Source organism: Micromesistius poutassou (genome assembly GCF_964030765.1).
Source record: "Micromesistius poutassou genome assembly, chromosome: 4".
Lineage (NCBI taxonomy): Eukaryota > Metazoa > Chordata > Actinopteri > Gadiformes > Gadidae > Micromesistius > Micromesistius poutassou.
Genome location: NC_140274.1, coordinates 14,410,459 through 14,430,850, shown reverse-complemented (window position 1 = coordinate 14,430,850; position 20,392 = coordinate 14,410,459). Strand labels below are relative to the sequence as shown.

The following is a 20,392-nucleotide window of genomic DNA, read 5'->3' as shown; positions in this document are numbered from 1 at the left end:
TGCGGTTGTCTCGTGCTCCCGCCCTCACCAAGGACAAGGGAGGAACAAGATTTTCTGTCACTCGGCTCAGAGGTCCGATGCAAAACACCTGCCTTCAATGTAGTAACACAACACATTTTTTGAAAGTAACGATAACGGCGTTATAATAATGAGATGAGTAATCAATTAGATTACTCGTTACTGGGGTTAGGGTAAGTAACGGCGTTACTTATTGTCAGGGTTGGGACAAGGAGGGTGTAGACTCAAGCGCAGAGATGGCTTAATTTAGTGGTATTTATTGTAACCAAGTCCAAAGGGCAAACACACAGAAGATCAGAGAAGTTCAAAATCAGAAATCTAACAAAGGCAAAATGCCAAAAAGAAAAAAGAAAACTAAACATAGGTAGACTCTTGGTCAAAAATACAAAGAGTTCAAAGCGTCGTACCAAAGGGCAAATCCGAGTGGGTAATCCAGAGAACAGGCAGGGGGGTCAAAACACAGTGAATCAATAATAATCTATCTTTCTCAGGTCAGAGTTCAAAGTGGCACAACAAAGACTAAGCACAGAACATTGTCAGAGGAAGGACTTAAATACATGGCTTGATTGGTCATGTGACAGGCCAGGGAAACGAGACACAGGTGACAGGAGTAATTGGGACTGCAGGGGAACAGGAAATACCTAAATAGCATATGTGCAGCCACTAGGGGCCGCCAGAGTCCAAAATGCCAATAAATATCTCAGAACCATGACACTTATAACGCCGTTATTCCCATCACTGCCTAAGAATAAGTCCCGCCTCCGGTTCCCTCGGTCAAATGTCTATGGGAAATAACATGAGGTTTATGAAAGGCATATTTAACGGCACCGACAATCCAAAAAGCCAGTCGAAACTATATGTAAAATGTGTGTAGTTCAAAACGTGACGCAGCTTTTACTTCTTCTCCATCTACAGAGTTTGTTATGTACGCTCATTCATAAACCTCATGTTATTTCCCATAGACATTTGACCGAGGGAACCGGAGCCTCGGAGGCGGGACTTATTCTTCAGAGGTCTATTCACCCCCAGAGACGCTGTCAACGCCTCTTGCACACTACCTCCGTCAACGGACGCATCTCATTGACTTTGCATGGGGCGCCCTGAGGCGTGCTGGGTCCGAAGGCCCACTGCTGATTCTGAACGAACTTGTCTTCGAGATGGACGTGTTCTAACGCATTTTTAGTCAATGAAATGTTAACACAACAGTATATATTTGACCATTTATTTTTTTTAATTTTAGGGGAAGCTGAGCTTCCCTTGCAGTCTCATAGAGAAATCGCCACTGCTGTGTAAAGAGGAAGGAAGAGTGATGTGAGTACAAAAAACAGACATAAGACTATGTATTTTGTTAGTTAAAATTAAGAAATATTTTGTTTATATCTGTAGAACAACGCCCTGAGAGAAACCAACTATGAATCTTAGAACAGCAGCAAGAGGATTTGTAGCTTTCCTTCTGTCATTACCAGGTTTGTACATTTACGTTGGGAACATTAAGTTGAACTGTTTCAATGGGTAACATGACACCCAAGCAACCCGAATGAAGAGAGGGTTAAACAACATGTTGTGAATTTATCTAATGACGTCTAGATAATTTACCTTTTTAAAATAACAAATATGTTCTATTTTACTGAATATTGTAGGTGTATCACTAGGTGTATCACTAGCTGTCTCACTGTGTTTATCACTAGGTGTGTCACTAGCTGTCTCACTGTGTTTATCACTAGGTATATCACTAGCTCTTCACTAGCTGCATAATGTTGGTGTCCCATGATGTTCGTGAACGTTTCTCTGACAGCTCTGTCAGAATGAATCTCTAGTTGCAGCCGCACCAAGCCTCCATCTCTTATGTATCTTGTAATCCTGTAATCATGCATTTCATCAGCTGAACCATCATTGTCAATGAGATGTGTTTGTTTTTTACAGCATTACAGGGTAATAGTGACTGGGCAGTGACTTACAAATCTAGTAATGTCTGCGCTTTGAGAGGATCAACAGTTGAAATCAGCTGCACCTATAAATACCCTAGAGTACTTACGGTGGAGAAAAAACTGTGGTTTACTAATAAACACAATGATATAGTTGATCTGAAAGATATAACAGACTATACAAATCGTGTTAAATACAGCTGTGTTTTGTCCAGCTGTTACTGGGGGCCCAGCTGTACTGGAACTTGTACACTGATTATCAAAGACCTGACACAGAGTGACTCTGCTGATTACAAGTTTCGGATTACAACAAACCATAGAGAGGCATTTAGTGGTGTCCCTGGAGTGAAGTTATCTGTGACAGGTAAACATTGATTACTATTGAATCTATTCAACTGTGTGTGTGTGTGTGTGTGTGTGTGTGTGTGTGTGTGTGTGTGTGTGTGTGTGTGCGCGCGCACATGCGTGTGTGTGTGTGTGTGTGTGTGTGTGTGTGCACCTGCTTTTTTTCTGGTTAACCTGTTTTTCTTTTTTTTAATTCATTTTGTGTAATTTCTTCCCTGGCCCAGATCTCCAGGTAAAAGTCAATTCTCCTACCAATCGTAACTTGGTATATCTGGAATGTCACAGTTTGTGTCATTTACCAGGTTATCCTACGTACATCTGGTACAGGAATGGAATTCAAAATGATCAAGGAATGTGGTTCCAGATTAACTCTGAATACAATTCATCATGTGCTGTTAAAGGATCCGAACATCTCCCCTCTCCATCAGTGTGTAAGAGCTCCACAGTACACTGACATGAGGCCAGACATGATGGGTCTTTAGTGTAAAGAACTACATGTAGTTTTAGTATGAATGGACCACTATCGTCCATGTAGAAGCAGTCTCCAGCCTCAGGGCAGGGCTACCAGTAGTACCGGGTAGGCTACTGGTACCACTGATACCATTTAAGATTTGAGAAGAACAGAAACACACACTACTTGCTTTTGATTCCATCCGCATGAAAATCAGGATAAGTAAGTAAGAAAAAGTTCCCCTCGTATACGGCACCAGAGGGTTCACAGCCAAAGCTTGAAGCTAACAAACGTACAAATTAGAAAGATTGCCGACTGCATAGATTTCCTTTTGGATTATGGTTATGGACTGCTTATTTATTTTTATTATTGATTGACAATATGACCGCAGCCAGTTCATAATGAGCAAGCTGCTCTTCAAAGATAAACTGGATTCAATACAAGGCTTGGAAATGCTCATGACACTAGCCGTACAACTTCCTAATCCTTTCTTTTTATACTTGGGTACATACTCAGCTTAATTTTATTAATACAATTTGTTTAATAACTAATGAAATATAACTGTCAACAGACACTCCAAAGACCCCCTTAGTGAGAGTGACTCCCTCTGGTTTAATAAGGGAGGGCAGTTCAGTGAATCTGACCTGCAGCAGCAAGGCCAACCCAGTAGCAAAGTACACCTGGACCAAGGTTCCTACACAGCATTCCTCCGGACACAGCATCGAAGGACAACAGCTTTCCTTTCATCGCATCCAGTCTTCCGACTCTGGACGATACCTCTGTCAAGCTGAGAATGACCTAGGGACAAAATCTTCCTCCCACATCTCTATTGATGTGAAATGTGAGTAAAAGAACACAGTATAACATCTTAACACAGATGTTAAAGTTTGTACAACAATGTCAACATTAAGATAAACCATCTAAATTCGTCCTGCATTCCACTCACTCCTCAAACGTCTTCTTTATATCATCATTCATATAAATGTACATCATATTTGACGTACCTCTAGATGGGCCTAAAAACACATTTGTGATATCAAGACCCCCTGGTGAAATAAAGGAGGGCAGTTCAGTGACTCTGAGCTGCAGCAGTGATGCCAACCCAGCAGCTAACTACACCTGGTTCAAGGACAACCAAACTCTGCACTGGAAATCAAGTCAACTTTATACCTTTGACCCAGTCAGCTATAAAGACATTGGAACGTACCGCTGCCAAGCAGAGAACCAATATGGATATCTTGGCTCCAACTCGGTTTTCATAGATGTCCAGTGTGAGTGGAAAACGATAATATTAAGGTTAAAGTTAGATAGTAATAATACAAATCTGTACCGTCTAAGATGTCAACATATTTGCTATATACTGTCTTGCAATACTGTTTAGCTGCTATTCATGTATTGCTATGTGCCTGGTAAACTATGAGTCACAGTGATATTTTATTATTCGAAACAGCATTCTGTATCCCACTGACATTGCAGTTATGTGCATGGTTTCATATCTTTAGGATGTAAATGTATCATTGTGTTTATGACAGACGCACCAAAGACCCCCTCAGTGAGCGTGAGTCCCTCTGGTGAAATAAAGGAGGGCGGCTCAGTGACTCTGAGCTGCAGCAGTGATGCTAACCCAGCAGCTAACTACACCTGGTTCAAGGAACATGAAGGCTCAGTGGAAGAATTAGGAGAGAACTACACCATCAGTAATATCACATCTGAGCTTGGAGGAAATTATTACTGTGAAGCTCGTAATGCAGTTGGACTTCAGAATTCAACTTTGTGGTTCCTTAATGTGACAGGTAATTGTTCCTTTAAAATAGCACATTGTTTAAAGACCAACCAAACACTTGAAAATACCTGAGTACCAGCACCATCGATGGTAAGACACAGACTCTGTGTTGCCACTTTCATTAACTTTGGTGCTGTATGACCCTAGTTACATGTATGTCCAAGTTTTAGAGTAAGAGTATCCATAATATTTTTTCATCAATTGGAGATCTGTTACATTTAGACTAAATGTAATATATATATGGACAGTATTTCATCCTTCACATGAATCACGTGTTAAATCACTGGGTTTCAGCCAAATCATCATCACCATCATCAGTGACTACAACAACTGTGGCTGCAGGAATTGTTGCTGTTTTACTGGCCACCATACTCCTCCTCATCTTCCTCTGGATGAGGTGAGATATTCTCTCTCTCTCTCTCTCTCTCTCTCTCTCTCTCTCTCTCTCTCTCTCTCTCTCTCGACAATCATTACTTCTTCTTCTTATCTCTCTATTCTCTTCCCCAGAAGAAAGAGGGCTTCTAGGAAAGCACGTGGCCAGGGAGGAAGGCCAGATACCGGGGAGGAGGTGAGCGACAGGAAGCTATTTGTTACTATGACTCCTTTGACTCCTCCTTCCACTACCGACTACTCACTGTCGGTAGTCACTCCACTCCAAGCCCATACCCCCAAAATCTCATGTACTTACCGTTTCTGTAACTTTAAGCCCTTTCGCTATGAGACCTTTATGACAATATGCAAATACAATGCCCAAGAGATTAGCTTTAAAGGGGAACCATTACACAAGGGAAACCAAATTAAATAGCATGAATGCTTTTTTATAATACTAACGTGACTCTTAGATAGAAACGTGTTAATGGCTGAGTTTATGTATTAAAGTTCTATTTATGTTATGTTTAGTCACGTCTATTCACGCTTGTCATTTCATTCTAATGAAAAAGTATTAACATTTGTTTACTTATTGTTACATTTCAATTTTTTTTTTGTTAAGGGGTAGGACTAGATAAGTTTTTTACTTCCTCCTACCCCCTTTCGAGCATGTGGCAAGTGTGTCTGTTTTTTGTTTTTGTTTTATTTATTCATCTACTATTTTAACTTTGTTTTTATTGCTTACGAGTACCGAAATCCCAGACAAGTTGGATCAACTTTTCCAGGTTAATTTTTTTGTGAGATCAAGAGTGAGATATAGAGTGGCAGTGCGATCTAGGCTGAGATCAAGGGGACAAACTGAGCGACTTCTGCCAGTGAGCAGAATGAGAAGACAGAGTGATAGAAGTAGTGATGTCTAATCCAAGCAAACAAAGATGTCCTACAAGCTCAACTGTCACTGAAACCTAGCAAATTAGAAAGAGGAATATGTTCAAGAAGGAGAGTCCTAAAGTGAAACCTACAGCGGCCTGCACTGTGGAACCACTAGTCATCCCCAACGGTCTCTAAATGAACCATAAAAACATGAGCTTCTGAACAGCCATTTAAGAGTAAAGTGTTTTCTAAATGTACTACTCTGTCCTCTCTCCCCGTCAGTCTCCTCCGTGTCCTGTGTATGACAACGTCTCAGCTCTGACCAATCGCTCGGCTTCTGCAGCACAGAGAGAACAAATAGAAGAGCAGGATGACCTTCACTATGCCAGCATCCACATCTCTCGCTCAAAGAACCAGGAAGTGCCTTGTGGGTTTGCTGGTGCTCTGGTAAAGTCTGATCATACAGAGGTCCTTTACTCTGTGGTCAACCTTAAAAGACCCAAGGCTGTCCCTGAGTAAGCACTCTTGATATTTCTCGAAAATAAACTTTGTTGATGAGACTTCATCATCCCAAGGGACAGCTTGTGGAGGCAAAGCCATTTATAAACCGTGTAGAATTTACTGAGTTTCTTAACTTCTCTTTATCTCTTTTTCACTTCTTCTTTTCAGCGACAGTAAACTGATGTCAGAGTTGTATACCACCATCAAATAAACATCCCAGAAAATGCATTATTTTGATATAGATTCAGCATTAAATGGGTTTTAATAACATTTCTAGCAATAAATGTGTATTTTATTGTCATAATCATTGTTCAGTGATTGTATATGTTGTTTAGTTTGTTAGTTACTACGAATACTCTTCTCGCCAGAAAAAAACGCTTGCTATCATTGCTTTGTTGGTTGATATGCATGCTGCTATCACTGAAAACCAAACAAGGTTGACATTAATTTTATTCTCAGTGGAAAATGTAATATTACGCTTGTTTTGGCATTAAAATGTGCTTGATAACGTGGCTCGCTGAAATGTGCTTTTTATTCTCATAATCTTTTTTCAGTGATTGTATATGATGTTTAGTTAGTAAGTTAAACTGCTTATGGTGTTTTTCATGTTCATATTCTCTTTAAGAAATAACCTAAATGATATATGTTATTACAAAACACGTATTTCAAACATGTGGAACCATGCAGGCTGGTCTCATAAAACGTTCATATGATATCTTATGAAACCAATGTTTCATAAGGTTCCTACAAATGTCCGGCAGCACGAGTGATCAGTGCGCCTGGAAACATTGCAACACATGCAATATTACGATTGTTTCGGCATTAAAATGTGTTGATAAAATTCCTGATCTCCTGATCTCTAGGTTCGTGACTGGTTTGGCAGAAATTGATTTTGCACATATGGGCACAGCCATATGTTGTTCAAATAACTCAGACTAAATCAGATTAAATAACTAAGTGAAAAGGGGGCTTATTAAATTGGTTGCAATCTGCAACTAGACAACTAGATACCACTCAATCCTACACACTTTACCTTTAAAGTCTGCATAACCCTGTCAACATTAATATGAATCATCTAAATTCCTCATGCATTATCCTGCTGTATCATTGGTATCAACGTATCATCATCTTTTAACAATGACCTCAAGACCTAGGGCTAAAACCCACATCTGTGTAATCAGGTCTGGGGAAATAGTGGAGGGTAGTCCAAGCCTTCAATCAGTATCTTCCAGACACATCACACATCATCATCATCACAGATCACTTCAGCTGTAAGTACAGATGCTGTCCTACTGGTCTCCATCCCCCTCCTCATCTTCCTCTGGATAAGTTGAGATATCCTCTCTCTCTCTCTCTTTCTCGCTCTTTTTTGCCATACATTTCTCCTGTTGCTTCTTTATCTCTCTGTTCTCTTCACCAGAAGAAAGATGGCTTCCAAAAACCAGGGAGGTAGGCCAGATACGGGGGTGGAGGCAGGAAGCCATTTCTTACTTAGCCATCCTTGACTAAGACGCACAAATGCCCGAGGCAACACCCCAAAACCACATGTGAAACGTCTAGTTGTTGCTTTAGCTGTTCCTGTAAGTCTAACCCTGTCACTCTGAGAACTTTCTACCAATATGCAAATATAATTGCCAAGAGATGAGCTTTTAAGGGGAACTAGAAAGCACAGCTACGCTCTATTGTAAGATAGTAGTGCTTCATGCTTGTTGTGAAAAGTGGTCCGCAAAATCAATTCTGTTGATGCGCACAGCGTAAGCAAGCAGACTAAGCACCCGCCTAACTTCCCCTCTGATTGGCTTACCATAGAATTTTACTCAACCCCAGCCAATCGTCATCACTTTTGCGGTTGTCTCGTGCTCCCGCCCTCACCAAGGACAAGGGAGGAACAAGATTTTCTGTCACTCGCCTCAGAGGTCCGATGCAAAACACCTGCCTTCAATGTAGTAACACAACACATTTTTTGAAAGTAACGATAACGGCGTTATAATAATGAGATGAGTAATCAATTAGATTACTCGTTACTGGGGTTAGGGTAAGTAACGGCGTTACTTATTGTCAGGGTTGGGACAAGGAGGGTGTAGACTCAAGCGCAGAGATGGCTTAATTTAGTGGTATTTATTGTAACCAAGTCCAAAGGGCAAACACACAGAAGATCAGAGAAGTTCAAAATCAGAAATCTAACAAAGGCAAAATTCCAAAAAGAAAAAAGAAAACTAAACATAGGTAGACTCTTGGTCAAAAATACAAAGAGTTCAAAGCGTCGTACCAAAGGGCAAATCCGAGTGGGTAATCCAGAGAACAGGCAGGGGGGTCAAAACACAGTGAATCAATAATAATCTATCTTTCTCAGGTCAGAGTTCAAAGTGGCACAACAAAGACTAAGCACAGAACATTGTCAGAGGAAGGACTTAAATACATGGCTTGATTGGTCATGTGACAGGCCAGGGAAACGAGACACAGGTGACAGGAGTAATTGGGACTGCAGGGGAACAGGAAATACCTAAATAGCATATGTGCAGCCACTAGGGGCCGCCAGAGTCCAAAATGCCAATAAATATCTCAGAACCATGACACTTATAACGCCGTTATTCCCATCACTGCCTAAGAATAAGTCCCGCCTCCGGTTCCCTCGGTCAAATGTCTATGGGAAATAACATGAGGTTTATGAAAGGCATATTTAACGGCACCGACAATCCAAAAAGCCAGTCGAAACTATATGTAAAATGTGTGTAGTTCAAAACGTGACGCAGCTTTTACTTCTTCTCCATCTACAGAGTTTGTTATGTACGCTCATTCATAAACCTCATGTTATTTCCCATAGACATTTGACCGAGGGAACCGGAGCCTCGGAGGCGGGACTTATTCTTCAGAGGTCTATTCACCCCCAGAGACGCTGTCAACGCCTCTTGCACACTACCTCCGTCAACGGACGCATCTCATTGACTTTGCATGGGGCGCCCTGAGGCGTGCTGGGTCCGAAGGCCCACTGCTGATTCTGAACGAACTTGTCTTCGAGATGGACGTGTTCTAACGCATTTTTAGTCAATGAAATGTTAACACAACAGTATATATTTGACCATTTATTTTTTTTAATTTTAGGGGAAGCTGAGCTTCCCTTGCAGTCTCATAGAGAAATCGCCACTGCTGTGTAAAGAGGAAGGAAGAGTGATGTGAGTACAAAAAACAGACATAAGACTATGTATTTTGTTAGTTAAAATTAAGAAATATTTTGTTTATATCTGTAGAACAACGCCCTGAGAGAAACCAACTATGAATCTTAGAACAGCAGCAAGAGGATTTGTAGCTTTCCTTCTGTCATTACCAGGTTTGTACATTTACGTTGGGAACATTAAGTTGAACTGTTTCAATGGGTAACATGACACCCAAGCAACCCGAATGAAGAGAGGGTTAAACAACATGTTGTGAATTTATCTAATGACGTCTAGATAATTTACCTTTTTAAAATAACAAATATGTTCTATTTTACTGAATATTGTAGGTGTATCACTAGGTGTATCACTAGCTGTCTCACTGTGTTTATCACTAGGTGTGTCACTAGCTGTCTCACTGTGTTTATCACTAGGTATATCACTAGCTCTTCACTAGCTGCATAATGTTGGTGTCCCATGATGTTCGTGAACGTTTCTCTGACAGCTCTGTCAGAATGAATCTCTAGTTGCAGCCGCACCAAGCCTCCATCTCTTATGTATCTTGTAATCCTGTAATCATGCATTTCATCAGCTGAACCATCATTGTCAATGAGATGTGTTTGTTTTTTACAGCATTACAGGGTAATAGTGACTGGGCAGTGACTTACAAATCTAGTAATGTCTGCGCTTTGAGAGGATCAACGGTTGAAATCAGCTGCACCTATAAATACCCTAGAGTACTTACGGTGGAGAAAAAACTGTGGTTTACTAATAAACACAATGATATAGTTGATCTGAAAGATATAACAGACTATACAAATCGTGTTAAATACAGCTGTGTTTTGTCCAGCTGTTACTGGGGGCCCAGCTGTACTGGAACTTGTACACTGATTATCAAAGACCTGACACAGAGTGACTCTGCTGATTACAAGTTTAGGATTACAACAAACCATAGAGAGGCATTTAGTGGTGTCCCTGGAGTGAAGTTATCTGTGACAGGTAAACATTGATTACTATTGAATCTATTCAACTGTGTGTGTGTGTGTGTGTGTGTGTGTGTGTGTGTGTGTGTGTGTGTGTGTGTGTGTGTGTGTGTGTGTGTGTGTGTGTGTGTGCGCGCGCACATGCGTGTGTGTGTGTGTGTGTGTGTGTGTGTGTGTGCACCTGCTTTTTTTCTGGTTAACCTGTTTTTCTTTTTTTTTATTCATTTTGTGTAATTTCTTCCCTGGCCCAGATCTCCAGGTAAAAGTCAATTCTCCTACCAATCGTAACTTGGTATATCTGGAATGTCACAGTTTGTGTCATTTACCAGGTTATCCTACGTACATCTGGTACAGGAATGGAATTCAAAATGATCAAGGAATGTGGTTCCAGATTAACTCTGAATACAATTCATCATGTGCTGTTAAAGGATCCGAACATCTCCCCTCTCCATCAGTGTGTAAGAGCTCCACAGTACACTGACATGAGGCCAGACATGATGGGTCTTTAGTGTAAAGAACTACATGTAGTTTTAGTATGAATGGACCACTATCGTCCATGTAGAAGCAGTCTCCAGCCTCAGGGCAGGGCTACCAGTAGTACCGGGTAGGCTACTGGTACCACTGATACCATTTAAGATTTGAGAAGAACAGAAACACACACTACTTGCTTTTGATTCCATCCGCATGAAAATCAGGATAAGTAAGTAAGAAAAAGTTCCCCTCGTATACGGCACCAGAGGGTTCACAGCCAAAGCTTGAAGCTAACAAACGTACAAATTAGAAAGATTGCCGACTGCATAGATTTCCTTTTGGATTATGGTTATGGACTGCTTATTTATTTTTATTATTGATTGACAATATGACCGCAGCCAGTTCATAATGAGCAAGCTGCTCTTCAAAGATAAACTGGATTCAATACAAGGCTTGGAAATGCTCATGACACTAGCCGTACAACTTCCTAATCCTTTCTTTTTATACTTGGGTACATACTCAGCTTAATTTTATTAATACAATTTGTTTAATAACTAATGAAATATAACTGTCAACAGACACTCCAAAGACCCCCTTAGTGAGAGTGACTCCCTCTGGTTTAATAAGGGAGGGCAGTTCAGTGAATCTGACCTGCAGCAGCAAGGCCAACCCAGTAGCAAAGTACACCTGGACCAAGGTTCCTACACAGCATTCCTCCGGACACAGCATCGAAGGACAACAGCTTTCCTTTCATCGCATCCAGTCTTCCGACTCTGGACGATACCTCTGTCAAGCTGAGAATGACCTAGGGACAAAATCTTCCTCCCACATCTCTATTGATGTGAAATGTGAGTAAAAGAACACAGTATAACATCTTAACACAGATGTTAAAGTTTGTACAACAATGTCAACATTAAGATAAACCATCTAAATTCGTCCTGCATTCCACTCACTCCTCAAACGTCTTCTTTATATCATCATTCATATAAATGTACATCATATTTGACGTACCTCTAGATGGGCCTAAAAACACATTTGTGATATCAAGACCCCCTGGTGAAATAAAGGAGGGCAGTTCAGTGACTCTGAGCTGCAGCAGTGATGCCAACCCAGCAGCTAACTACACCTGGTTCAAGGACAACCAAACTCTGCACTGGAAATCAAGTCAACTTTATACCTTTGACCCAGTCAGCTATAAAGACATTGGAACGTACCGCTGCCAAGCAGAGAACCAATATGGATATCTTGGCTCCAACTCGGTTTTCATAGATGTCCAGTGTGAGTGGAAAACGATAATATTAAGGTTAAAGTTAGATAGTAATAATACAAATCTGTACCGTCTAAGATGTCAACATATTTGCTATATACTGTCTTGCAATACTGTTTAGCTGCTATTCATGTATTGCTATGTGCCTGGTAAACTATGAGTCACAGTGATATTTTATTATTCGAAACAGCATTCTGTATCCCACTGACATTGCAGTTATGTGCATGGTTTCATATCTTTAGGATGTAAATGTATCATTGTGTTTATGACAGACGCACCAAAGACCCCCTCAGTGAGCGTGAGTCCCTCTGGTGAAATAAAGGAGGGCGGCTCAGTGACTCTGAGCTGCAGCAGTGATGCTAACCCAGCAGCTAACTACACCTGGTTCAAGGAACATGAAGGCTCAGTGGAAGAATTAGGAGAGAACTACACCATCAGTAATATCACATCTGAGCTTGGAGGAAATTATTACTGTGAAGCTCGTAATGCAGTTGGACTTCAGAATTCAACTTTGTGGTTCCTTAATGTGACAGGTAATTGTTCCTTTAAAATAGCACATTGTTTAAAGACCAACCAAACACTTGAAAATACCTGAGTACCAGCACCATCGATGGTAAGACACAGACTCTGTGTTGCCACTTTCATTAACTTTGGTGCTGTACGACCCTAGTTACATGTATGTCCAAGTTTTAGAGTAAGAGTATCCATAATATTTTTTCATCAATTGGAGATCTGTTACATTTAGACTAAATGTAATATATATATGGACAGTATTTCATCCTTCACATGAATCAAGTGTTAAATCACTGGGTTTCAGCCAAATCATCATCACCATCATCAGTGACTACAACAACTGTGGCTGCAGGAATTGTTGCTGTTTTACTGGCCACCATACTCCTCCTCATCTTCCTCTGGATGAGGTGAGATATTCTCTCTCTCTCTCTCTCTCTCTCTCTCTCTCTCTCTCTCTCTCTCTCTCTCTCTCTCGACAATCATTACTTCTTCTTCTTATCTCTCTATTCTCTTCCCCAGAAGAAAGAGGGCTTCTAGGAAAGCACGTGGCCAGGGAGGAAGGCCAGATACCGGGGAGGAGGTGAGCGACAGGAAGCTATTTGTTACTATGACTCCTTTGACTCCTCCTTCCACTACCGACTACTCACTGTCGGTAGTCACTCCACTCCAAGCCCATACCCCCAAAATCTCATGTACTTACCGTTTCTGTAACTTTAAGCCCTTTCGCTATGAGACCTTTATGACAATATGCAAATACAATGCCCAAGAGATTAGCTTTAAAGGGGAACCATTACACAAGGGAAACCAAATTAAATAGCATGAATGCTTTTTTATAATACTAACGTGACTCTTAGATAGAAACGTGTTAATGGCTGAGTTTATGTATTAAAGTTCTATTTATGTTATGTTTAGTCACGTCTATTCACGCTTGTCATTTCATTCTAATGAAAAAGTATTAACATTTGTTTACTTATTGTTACATTTCAATTTTTTTTTTGTTAAGGGGTAGGACTAGATAAGTTTTTTACTTCCTCCTACCCCCTTTCGAGCATGTGGCAAGTGTGTCTGTTTTTTGTTTTTGTTTTATTTATTCATCTACTATTTTAACTTTGTTTTTATTGCTTACGAGTACCGAAATCCCAGACAAGTTGGATCAACTTTTCCAGGTTAATTTTTTTGTGAGATCAAGAGTGAGATATAGAGTGGCAGTGCGATCTAGGCTGAGATCAAGGGGACAAACTGAGCGACTTCTGCCAGTGAGCAGAATGAGAAGACAGAGTGATAGAAGTAGTGATGTCTAATCCAAGCAAACAAAGATGTCGATTTTTCCACGTTTAAGAACAATCCTACAAGCTCAACTGTCACTGAAACCTAGCAATGATTAGAAAGAGGAATATGTTCAAGAAGGAGAGTCCTAAAGTGAAACCTACAGCGGCCTGCACTGTGGAACCACTAGTCATCCCCAACGGTCTCTAAATGAACCATAAAAACATGAGCTTCTGAACAGCCATTTAAGAGTAAAGTGTTTTCTAAATGTACTACTCTGTCCTCTCTCCCCGTCAGTCTCCTCCGTGTCCTGTGTATGACAACGTCTCAGCTCTGACCAATCGCTCGGCTTCTGCAGCACAGAGAGAACGAATAGAAGAGCAGGATGACCTTCACTATGCCAGCATCCACATCTCTCGCTCAAAGAACCAGGAAGTGCCTTGTGGGTTTGCTGGTGCTCTGGTAAAGTCTGATCATACAGAGGTCCTTTACTCTGTGGTCAACCTTAAAAGACCCAAGGCTGTCCCTGAGTAAGCACTCTTGATATTTCTCGAAAATAAACTTTGTTGTTGAGACTTCATCATCCCAAGGGACAGCTTGTGGAGGCAAAGCCATTTATAAACCGTGTAGAATTTACTGAGTTTCTTAACTTCTCTTTATCTCTTTTTCACTTCTTCTTTTCAGCGACAGTAAACTGATGTCAGAGTTGTATACCACCATCAAATAAACATCCCAGAAAATGCATTATTTTGATATAGATTCAGCATCAAATGGGTTTTAATAACATTTCTAGCAATAAATGTGTATTTTATTGTCATAATCATTGTTCAGTGATTGTATATGTTGTTTAGTTTGTTAGTTACTACGAATACTCTATTCTCGCCCGAAAAAAACGCTTGCTATCATTTCTTTTGGTTTCTGGTTGATATGCATGCTGCTATCACTGAAAACCAAACATGGTTGACATTAATTTTATTCTCAGTGGAAAATGTAATATTACGCTTGTTTCAGCATTAAAATGTGCTTGATAACATGGCTCGCTGAAATGTGCTTTTTATTCTCATAATCTTTTTTCAGTGATTGTATATGATGTTTAGTTAGTAAGGTAAACTTCTTATGGTGTTTTTCATGCTCATATTCTGTTTAAGAAATAACCTAAATTATATATGTTATTACAAAACATGTATTTCAAACATGTGGAACCATGCAGGCTGGTCTCATAAAACGTTCATATGATATCTTATGAAAAGCAATGTTCCATAAGATTCCTACAAATGTCCTGCAGCACGAGTGATCAGTGCGCCTGAAAACATTGCAACACATGCAATATTACGATTGTTTCGGCATTAAAATGTGTTGATAACATTCCTGATCTCCTGATCTCTAGGTTCGTGACTGGTTTGGCAGAAATTGATTTCCAAATATGGGCACAGCCATATGTTGTTCAAATAACTCAGACAACCAATCAGATTAAATAACCACTAGATACCAATAGACCACTAGATACCACTCAATCCCTTTACCTTTAAAGTTTGCATAACCCTGTCAACATTAATATGAATCATCTAAATTCCTCATGCATTATCCTGCTGTATCATTGATATCAACGTATCATCATCTTTTAACAATGACCTCAAGACCTAGGGCTAAAACCCACATCTGTGTAATCAGGTCTGGGGAAATAGTGGAGGGTAGTCCAAGCCTTCAATCAGTATCTTCCAGACACATCACACATCATCATCATCATCACAGATCCCTTTAGCTGTAAGTACAGTTGCTGTCCTACTGGTCTCCATCCCCCTCCTCATCTTCCTCTGGATAAGTTGAAATATCCTCTCTCTCACCACATGTGAAACGTCTAGTTGTTGCTTTAGCTGTTCCTGTCTAACCCTGTCACTCTGAGAACTTTCTGCCAATATGCAAATATAATTGCCAAGAGATGAGCTTTTAAGGGGAACTAGAAAGCACAGCTACGCTCTATTGTAAGATAGTAGTGCTTCATGCTTGTTGTGAAAAATCAATTCTGTTTCTGTGAAAAAATGTCCATACAAGTTAGACTAATGATGTCGAGAGTGAGATCTAGGTTGAGAACTTCGGCACGCTCAAGAGGTCAAACTGAGAGTCTTCTGCCAGTGAACAGAATGACTAGACAGAATGCTGGAAGTAATGATGAGTAATCCAAGCAAATAAATATAAATTTGAGAATGATTCTACCAGCCCCGGACTGTTGGAGGAAACCTAGCAGTGGTTAGAAAAAGGAATATGTTTAAAGAATGAGTCTTGAAGTGAAGCCTGCATGGTGGGACCACAAGTCCTCAACAAAGGTCACTTTTAATGAACCAGAAACACAGAAAGTGTAAAGTTTCATAAATGTACTCTTTTGTCCTCTCTTCCCATATGTCACTTCCTGTTTCTGTGTTTAAAAACGCCTCAGCTCTGACTATTCGCTTGGCTCAGACAGCACAGAGAGAAGCAAAGGAAGAGCAGGGTGACCTTCACTATCCAACCATCCACATCTTTCACTGAGAGAACCGAAAGTGCCTCACCGTCCTGTGGGATCCCCCCGTCCGATCAGATCAAATAGAAGTTCTTAACGCTCTGGTCAACTTTTGAAGGCCTAACGCTGTCCCTGCATAAGCACCTGTCCCTGAGTAAGCGCCTAACCCAAGTTTAAAAAACGTAGGATAAGCATTTTACTCTATGGGTCTTATATCTACATGCTATTGTATGATTCATTGGCCATTTTTGGTGACCAGCTAACAATATTCTGGCAACCACCACCACCAACAAAATCTGATAGTAGTGAGTGGGAATGGTGTGTGCAAGACAGTGACAGCCTGAACTCCTTTATATCCCACCCCTAAATGAAAAAAAAAAGTTGGTCTACACCACCTGCTTATTGCCTGAATGTACTGCACATGTGAGGGGAGGTCTTAAAGGAGAGCCCAACCTACACCACTTGTACATTGGTTTGTATGATAACTCCCTCTACAGGCTACATACATGCTATTGCATGCATATCCACTGCTTGGCTGATTTGGTTACCCGGTCACCTGCTGATGTGATACACCTGTATGTAGTAAAGCCAGATGCTGTAATTTGATCAAAACAAATGATTGAATTAAAGAGTCTGGCAATAATTTTAGATTTATAAGTAAGACTAATGGTATAATGGTTTTGACTAATAATCATTCTTTTTTTATAATGTTTTTCCTTAATGGAGTACCTTCTCATGTTTATGACCAAATTAATTTTTACTATTTTTGATTTATTTTTCACAAATTTTAAGGGTTCATATTGTATCATGTCAACCCCATTTAACAACTTAATTCGAAATACTGCACAGACAACTTTTAGCCGCCCCCCCCCCCCCCCCCACACACACACACACCGCACGCACAAAATAATAAACGTGGAAGGCCTGTATGGGGCTCGGGTGTGGTGCTGCAAAATGATGACCATCCTGATCACGTGACTACACCAAAGTGAGAGATAAATGATGGACAGAACGAGAAATCTAGAAAAAAGAGTGAGAAACAAATGATGGAGAGATAATCAATCCTCATCATGTGATCAAATACCCAAAATAGAGGATGAGAAAAATTTGATAAATGATGGAGAGAACAAAAGGGCGAAGGAAATATGTCACTATTATTAATAAATAATGTGTAATTATTAATGTATCATGCATAATTTCTGTAATTGTATGCCTATTTATTACGATAATGTTCACCATTAGTAATGATGCAACGGCGGTTGTGATTGACGTGGGAAAGGTGAAAAAGGTGTCACGGACCAACAAGTTGTGGAACCGCCGGCGTGGACGATTTTGTGCCGCCTGAGAGCTGTGATGTCATCGCGGAGCTGAGAGACATGAGAATGATGAGGATGATGATGTCATCTCCCTACTGTGGCGAACAGGGCACCCGAGGGACACGAATGCTGTGTAGTGGGTTTTTTAAGTGTTTGTGTGTGTTTTGTGTCCTCACACACGGTCTGCATTTTACATGTTAGTGTTTTATGTAAGAGATGCTGACGTCAAGAAAGTGTCCACAGACACTCACACGTCTCACTTGACATGCACAAACTCTCCCACACACACAGACACAGCCTCATGTTTATGAATGCACCCGCATACCACAAATAATTGTACTTTTTCTCTTTTCTCTTTATCTTTCATCTCTCTGTCTCTGTCTCACTCCCTCTCTCTTTCTCTCTCGGAGGATGAATAATAGAGTGGATCATGTCCTCTCTCTCTCCCAGGGTTAATCAGAGCTTGCTCGCTCCACTCCCATGCCACGCCTCTCTTTAATAAATCATCCTCTGAGACGACAGGCCTATCCACACAACCTGGAGGCTACTGTCTCTCTACCTCTTTTACTCTCTACCTCGCTCGCTCTCTCCCTCTGTCTCTCTTTCTTGCTCAGCCTCTCTGTATATGGCTCAACCTCACTCTCTCTCTCTCTTTATCTCTCAATCTCGTTCTATCATCTACCAGGACAATACGCAGCCTTTCCATGTACTTCTCCCTATCTCTCTCCCTTTCCTTCTCTCTCGCTCACACACACATTCTCCCTCCCTCTTTTGTTTTTCCTTATCTATCACCCCCTGTTACACCGCCCCCCCCCCCCTCTCTCTTAGTCACTTTTACTCCTCGTCTCTCCCCTCTCCCTTCCTCATCTCCTCTCCTTTTGCCCCTTAGCTCTTCCCTGTCATACCTCTATCCCTCCCCCCGTCCCTCTGTCCCAGCGATGACATCATCCAGAATAATCCCAGGTGGAAGGTGAGTGTGTCGCAATGAAGTGTCACGTGATGACATCCACAAAACACAAATAAATAATGAAATAGATAAATAGGATTACAAATAACCAAACTGACCATTCCAGGGGTCATTCAGATAAACAAATGACTTCACTGATGCACAATAACCCCAGATGTCTCTCTCTTCCACCATCAGCTACAATGGTTATTAACTCATGAAACACCACACATCAACCACACACAGATACACACACAAAACACCAAACATTAACACCACACAGAAACACACAAAACAGCACAAATCGACCACACACACACATGATACACCAAACACACATGCACATGATACATGCCAAACACATTAACAACACACAGATACACACGACACACAACATAACAACCACATACAGATCCACACACAGCACACAACACATCATCCAAACACAGATACACACATGATGGACAACACAACAACAACACACAGATAGACTGCGATTTGATTAACCGCCTGTAAAAACACTCTCACTTCCGCTGCGACGGAGAGGTTAATAAAATGAATTATTTCTGATGAGTAAAGTAAAGCAAAGTGTGCATGTGTGTGTATGTGTGTGTGTGTGTGTGTGTGTGTGTGTGTAAAGTGCCAGTGTCTTGATTAATAGGACACTCAAGGTCAAATACCAGGAAAGACTTGGCTTAGGAGAGGAGAGTGAAGGAGGGTAGTAGGAGAGGAGGGGAGGGGAGGAGACGAGAGGATAGGGGAGGAGGAGAAGAGAGGAGGAGAGGAGAGGAGGACAGGGTCAAATAACAGGAAAGACTTGGTTTAGGAGAGGAGAGTGGTGCAGAGGACAAGAGGAGAGGGAAGGATGGCAGGGGAGAGGATAGGAGAGGAGGAGAGGAGAGGAAGAGAGGAGAGGAGGACAGAGTCAAATAACAGGAAAGACTTGATTTAGGAGAGGAGAGTGGTGCAGAGGACAGGAGGAGAGGAAAGGATGGTAGAAGGGGAGAGGAGGGGAGGAGGAGGGGAGGAGGAGTACATCAGGATTTGGAAGGTTTCCAAACCTCCGTTGCTTCATGTTTGGAATTGACTGCTGCTCAGGATGCTCTTCACTTCAATGTCTTCTCACTCTACTCTCCCCCCTCTCTCTCTCAATTAATGATGTTTGTTTTGCCAAATCATACAAAAACAACAACAACATAATATACAATGTAACATTGTAACAACAAGAACATCCAATAAAACGACAAATCAACCAATTAACCAAACATTCTTGTCAAAATGTTTAATTTAATGATTGAATATTTCATGTTTTGTCATGCACTGTCACTCACATTGTGGCTGGTGGACACACACTGAGCAGCCAGTATGTGGCAGGGGGACACAAACCATATTGAAAGTGTCAATATGGTTTGACACGACTGCTCCGCCGGCAGAGCAGCCGGAGGAGTCGGCATATGACCGAGAGGTCGGAACAATGGAGCGTCAGAGAAATGATATAGACCTGAAGTGAACTGACAGCTGTCTGCTGAAACATCGCTTTCTCAAATGAGTTTGTTGTTGCTGGTGACGTAAAGAGGTCAACCGGTGGCTCTATTACCACTAGTTGAAATTGGCACAGCGCCACCTATCGTACCGGGGCATGACACGCTTCGGCCAATGAATCGATTTACTCACCACCATGTATACGCGGACAATTGCAGTTGTCCAATTGCGGAG

The 20,392-nt window shown here is 41.1% G+C and overlaps 2 protein-coding genes across 2 annotated transcripts; both read left to right on the top strand.

The window, feature by feature from the left end:
- Nucleotides 1-1,092: 1,092 nt before the first annotated feature.
- LOC311342189 (sialoadhesin-like) lies at nucleotides 1,093-6,777 on the top strand. Its single transcript, XM_084467003.1, has 11 exons — nucleotides 1,093-1,329; nucleotides 1,405-1,484; nucleotides 1,942-2,307; nucleotides 2,513-2,719; nucleotides 3,311-3,580; nucleotides 3,750-4,010; nucleotides 4,272-4,532; nucleotides 4,817-4,919; nucleotides 5,030-5,090; nucleotides 6,047-6,279; nucleotides 6,434-6,777. Exons 2-11 carry the CDS (start codon nucleotides 1,430-1,432, stop codon nucleotides 6,474-6,476), a joined length of 1,860 nt encoding a protein of 619 aa, XP_084323129.1. The 5' UTR covers nucleotides 1,093-1,329; nucleotides 1,405-1,429; the 3' UTR covers nucleotides 6,477-6,777.
- Nucleotides 6,778-9,201: 2,424 nt separating this feature from the next.
- LOC311342191 (sialoadhesin-like) lies at nucleotides 9,202-15,088 on the top strand. The gene is made up of 11 exons (XM_084467005.1): nucleotides 9,202-9,438; nucleotides 9,514-9,593; nucleotides 10,051-10,416; nucleotides 10,652-10,858; nucleotides 11,450-11,719; nucleotides 11,889-12,149; nucleotides 12,411-12,671; nucleotides 12,956-13,058; nucleotides 13,171-13,231; nucleotides 14,215-14,447; nucleotides 14,602-15,088. The coding sequence occupies exons 2-11, from the start codon at nucleotides 9,539-9,541 to the stop codon at nucleotides 14,642-14,644; spliced, it is 1,860 nt and encodes a 619-aa protein (XP_084323131.1). The 5' UTR covers nucleotides 9,202-9,438; nucleotides 9,514-9,538; the 3' UTR covers nucleotides 14,645-15,088.
- Nucleotides 15,089-20,392: the final 5,304 nt, after the last annotated feature.